Source organism: Chiloscyllium plagiosum, chromosome 3, assembly GCF_004010195.1.
Source record: "Chiloscyllium plagiosum isolate BGI_BamShark_2017 chromosome 3, ASM401019v2, whole genome shotgun sequence".
NCBI lineage: Eukaryota > Metazoa > Chordata > Chondrichthyes > Orectolobiformes > Hemiscylliidae > Chiloscyllium > Chiloscyllium plagiosum.
In genome coordinates, this window is record NC_057712.1 from 132,874,656 (window position 1) to 132,880,498 (window position 5,843).

The window sequence follows — 5,843 nt, forward strand, 5'->3', positions numbered from 1 at the left end:
GCTGCCCGTGGGAGTGGTAGAGTCGGAATCATTGGTGACCTTTAAGTGGCATTTGGATAGGTACATGGATGGGTACTTAATCTAGGTTAGAAGTTCGGCACAACATCGTGGGCCGAAGGGCCTGTTCTGTGCTGTATTGTTCTATGTTCTATGTTCTATGTTCTATGTTCTATGTCATGTTTTGGCTGTACATTTTTGGAATATTGTGTGCAGTTCTGGTCGCCTTGCTATCAGAAGAATGTTGTGAAACTTGAAAGGGTTCAGAAAAGATTTACAAGGATGTTGCCAGGGTTGGAGGATTTGAGCTATAGGGAGAAACTGAATAGACTGAGGCTGTTTTCCCTGGAGCATTGGAAGCTGAGGAATGATCTTATGGTGGTTTATGAAATCATGATAGGCATGGATAAGGTAAATAGACAAGGTCTTTTCCCTGGGCTGGGGGAGTCCAGAACTAGATGGGCATAGGTTCAGGGTGAAAGGGGAAAAATTTAAAAGGAACCTAAGATACAACTGTTTCACCCAGAGGTGGTGTGTGTATGGAATGTGCTGCCAGAGGAAGTACTATTACAGCATTTAAAAGGCATCTGGATGGGTATATGAATAGGAAGAGTTTAGAGGGATATGGGCCAACTGCTGGCAAAAGGGACTAGGTCGGGATTAGGTCGGGATATCTGGTTAGAACATAGAACATAGAACAGTACAGCACAGACCAGACCCTTCAGCCCACGATGTTGTGCCAACCACTGATCCTCATGTATGCACCCTCAAATTTCTGTGACCATATGCATGTCCCGTAGTCTCTTAAATGTCCCCAATGACCTTGCTTCCACAACTGTTGCTGGCAACACATTCCATGCTCTCGCAATTCTCTGTGTAAAGAACCCGACTCTGACATTCCCTCTATACTTTCCTCCAACCAGCTTAAAACTATGACCCCTCGTGTTAGTCATTTCTGCCTAACCCCTCGTGTTAGTCATTTCAAATAGTCTCTGGCTATCGACTCTATCTATGCCTCTCATTATCTTGTATACCTCAATTAGGTCCCCTCTCCTCCTTCTTTTCTCCAATGAAACAAGTCAGAGCTCAGTCAACCTCTCTGCATAAGATAAGCCCTCCAGTCCAGGCAGCATCCTGGTGAATCTCCTCTGAACCCACTCCAAAGCATCCACATGTTTCCTATAATAGGGCGACTAGAACTGGACGCAGTATTCCAAGTGCGGTCTAACCAAAGTTTTATAAAGCTGCAACAAGATCTCATGACTCTTAAACTCAATCCCCCTGTTAATGAAAGCCAAAACACCATATGCTTTCTTCACAACCCTGACCACTTGGGTGGCCATTTTAAGGGAATATGTACCTGCACACCAAGATCCCTCTGTTCCTCCACACTGCCAAGAATCCTATCCTGAATCCTGTACTCAGCTTTCAAATTCAACCTTCCAAAATGCATCACCTCGCATTTATCCAGGTTGAACTCCATCTGCCACTTCTCAGCCCATCTCTGCAAACTGTCAATGTCCTGCTGCAGCCTACAACAGTCCTCTATACTGTCAATGACACCTCCAACCTTTGTGTCGTCTGCAAACTTGCTGACCTATCCTTCAATCCCCTCATCCAAGTCATTAAATAAAACAGTAGAGGCCCAAGGACAGAGCCCTGTGGAACACCACACACCACTGACTTCCAGGCAGAATATTTTCCTTCTACTACCACTCGCTGTCTTCTGTTGGCCAGCCAATTCTGTATCCAGACAGCTAAGTTCCCCTGTATCCCATTCCTCCTGACCTTCTGAATGAGCCTACCAGGGGAAAGCTTATCAAATGCTTTGCTGAAGTCCATTTACACCACATCCACAGCTCGTCCCTCATCACAGTTTCTAGTCACATCCTCAAAGAACTCGATAAGGTTTGTGAGGCATGACCTGCCCCTCACAAAGCCGTGTTGACTGCATTTAATCAAGCCATGCTCTTCCAGATGGTCATAAATCCTATCCCTCAGAATCCTTTCTAACACCTTGCAGACGACAAGTTGATATGGACGAGTTGGACCGAAGGGTCTGCTTCTCTGCTGTACATCTCTATGACTCTCTGTGGCAAAGAATTCCAAAGACTCATAACCAATGCTCAGTAGAAGTAAGGTGTACGATCTACAAGATGCACTGCAGAAATTCACCAGACTTGTAAACAGTACCTCCCAAAACCACAACCACTTGAATCTGCAAATATTTGCTATCTTTCTGTCAGTTGCATGAGAAATTTGTGAGTGATGAATCGGGCTGATATGGCACAGCAATGTGTGTCTATAAAGGATTATTTTCTGGGAAGAAGGATTAGTCATAGATTGAAAGAACAGAAAGAGGCCCTTCAACACACTGTATCTTCACTGGTCATCAAATATTACTCACTTACTTACTCACTCATTCATCTCATCTGGAGAGAGAATTCGGATGACATTCACCACATTGAACAAGTTCCTCACATACAAGACAGTCTGCTGTACCTTTGACTGCCTTCCATCTGCATCCCAGCTCTCAGGAAAAGGCCTACTAAAGGTCAACCAAATGACAGACTCCCATCTGGATACTGATTCACTAAACTGTAAGTCACATTAACTAATACTAGCACCTTTGTTTTTTAAAATGAGGATCCTTATGATCAGATTCAATCTTTAAATGTAAGTTATGTTTTTAAAAATGGTAGCAGACATATACTTACCATTTACAAACAGTAAACAATGCAAAGCACGTTAAGGTTCCTGCCTAGTATTAGTATGTACTATTCTTGAGATATTCTTGAGATGGTACATACCCTGGGGATTAAAGAATCCTGTCATCCAAAATACATTTGGCCTTCCCTCAAATATCCAGGAGGAAAACTGTGCATTTCTCTCTAGGAATTCTGTGAACCAAAATCCCAGTGTAGCAGAATCCCAGGAAATCCTTTTCCAAACCACAGGCACTCGGGCATTATACATGTTATCCAAGGCATCTGTTAAATTCTGCAACGTGAAGAAGAGTTGGCATTGTAGTTAATATGCAATCATGTTAGAATTTAACATTCAATTTGACAGTGAGAAACATTGGTCGGAAAATTTAAATAAAGGTCTTCATAAAAGAATTGGTGCTGAGTTAGTTGGAATGGACAAAGAAAGGTGTTTTGTAGAAAAGGTGCTTGAGGATCAATGAACATTTTTTTAAATAGTTGTCAAAATGAATGGCAGATGCAGTAAAATGTGGATAAATGTGAGGCCATCCACTTTGGAATAAAAACTGGAAGGCACATTATGATATGATTGGCTATAAATTAAGAAAGGGGAATGTGTTACAAGACCTGGGAGTCCTCGTATAACAATCATTCAAGGTTAGAGTGCAGGTACAGGTGAAGAAGGTAAATGGTATGTTGGCCTTCTTGACTCACAGCAAAGATAGCTACCAGTGAGGAAGAAGATTAGAGGAAGGGGGTATGAGTACAGTTAATTATGGCTAATCAGAAATATACAGATCACATGAAAATAGTTGAGATATATAAAGTTATGAGGGACATAAATTGGGTAGACAGGAAGAAACATTTCTCCTTGATGGAGGGATCAATGACCATGGAACATAGATTTAAGGTAAAGGGCAGAAGCTTTGAAGGAGATATGACAAAAACTTTTTCACCCAGATAATGGTAGAAATCTGGAACTCACTGGCTGTGAAGGTGGTAGAGGCAGTGTCCTCAAAACATTCAGTATTTAGATGCATATTTGCAATGCCAAGGGGCATACAAGGTTCTGGGCCAAGGGTTGGAAAATGGAATTAGATTAGGTTATTGTTTTTGATTGGCACAGAAGTGATGAGCTGTAGAGCCTATTTCTGTGTTACAAATCTCTAAGATTTTATCAAAGAAAAAGAAACACAGTGTGGTAAAGAGTAGTGATAAGCTAGAGATTGGGAAAAAGTTAAAAGTCAGTAAAAGATAATAGAATAATAAGGAGAGAAAAGATAAACTTTGAGAGTAAATTAGCAAATAATACTAAAATGGGCAACAAGAACTTTGTTAAACATATGAAAAGGAATTCAGAGAGCCAAGTGACAAAAGGCCCTTTAGGAAATGAGAATGCAGAAATACTGAGGAAACAGGAAATGGCAGAGGAATTGAATAAATAATTTGCATCACGCCAGAACTACTAAATAATGAAGTGGCAAAAAGAATAAAGGAAATCAATGCAATAATTATCATGAGAGTGAAATATAACAGGAAAACTAATGAAGCTAAAGACTGATAAGTCTCCTGGACTTGTTTGACTTGCATCCGAGCACGTTAAAGGAAGAAGCAACAGATACAATGGATTCACTGGTAATAATCTTTCAATTCTCAAAGTTTCCAGAAAAGTTCCAGAGGATTGGAAAAACTGTCATTGAAACTTAATCAGAAAAGGAAAGAAACAAAACAGATAATTAAAGGCCAAATAAGATTTGTCACTTGGAAAATGTTAGCTAATTTTAGTCCAATTCTCGACCTGCCTAAATTACCCTCTGGGCAGTACATTCCAAATTCCCATCGCTGTGTAAATTAAAACATTTTTTCTCAAATCCTCAGTAAACCTCCTGCTTTCCACCTTCAAATTATGCCCCTTGTTCCTGACGTTTGAACTAGAGGAAACAGCTGCTTTCGATCCACTATGTCCATGCCTCTCATAATCTTAGCACCTCTTTTAGATCCTCTCCCAGACTTCTCTGCTTCAAAGAAAACAACCCGAGATTATGAATCCTCTCTTGACAGTCAAGGCATATCATCTAAGACAACATCCTAGTGAATCTCCTCTGCACCCCCTCCAGTACAATCACATCCATCTTAGAGTATGGTGACCAGAACTGCATACAGTACTCGAGCTGTGTCAAACTAAAGTTCTGTATAGCTCCAACATAACCTCCTTGTTCTTATAATTTATGCTTCAACTGATAAGGGGATATGTCTCATATACTGTCTTAACTATGCAATTAACCTGACCTGCCACCTTCAGGAATTTCTGGAGAAGCACTGCAAAATATCTCTGTTTTACTGAACTTCCTGGTATCCAGCCTTTTCTTGAACACTCCCTTGTCTTGATACTTCTTCCAAAGTGCATCAGCTTACCTTTATCAGGGTTAAGTTCAGCTGACCAATCTGTTTATATTCTGCTGCAACCTAAACCTTCTTCCTCACTTCAATCACCTGGCCCATCTTCATATCACCCACAATTTTGCATATCATCTTCCCACATTTTCATTGATATTGTTTATACATCATGAACAATAAGGGACCCGGCAGTTATCTTTGTGGTATACTGGCCTCCAGTCACACGGAGGGGGATTTCTTTGGGAACAGTGACCACAATTCTGTAAGTTTTAGAATACCCATAGATAAAGATGAGAGTGGTCCTAAGAGAAGAATACTAAACTGGGCTAAGACCAATTATATCAAAATTAGGCAGGAGCTGGGAAATGTGGATTGGACACAGCTATTTGAAGAGAAGTCCACATTTGAGCTGTGGGAAGCTTTCAAAGATAGTTTAAAGATAGAGCAGATAGGCATGACCCATTGAAGGCAAAGGATAAAAACGGCAAGATTCATGATTAGTGGATGACAGGAGAAATTGTACTGGATCAGTGGTGCTGGAAGAGCACAGCAATTCAGGCAGCATCCGAAGACAGGCAAAATCGACGTTTCGGGCAAAAGCCCTTCATCAGGAATAAAGGCAGAGAGCCTGAAGCGTGGAGAGATAAGCTAGAGGAGGGTGGGGGTGGGGAGAGAGTGGCATAAACCAAATCATCCAAGTGGGGAAGGAGATGAAGGTGATAGGTCAGGGAGGAGAGGGGGGAG

The 5,843-nt window shown here is 41.3% G+C and overlaps 1 protein-coding gene across 1 annotated transcript in view; it reads right to left on the reverse strand.

Moving 5' to 3' along the window:
- The window catches only part of LOC122540182 (dynein axonemal heavy chain 8-like), a 1,320,893-nt gene that overhangs the window by 24,399 nt on the left and 1,290,651 nt on the right, over positions 1–5,843 (reverse strand). Inside the window, exon 91 of the mRNA XM_043675532.1 lies at positions 2,808–2,997. Coding sequence (XP_043531467.1) covers positions 2,808–2,997 — 190 coding nt within the window. The remainder of the gene's footprint in view (positions 1–2,807; positions 2,998–5,843) is intronic.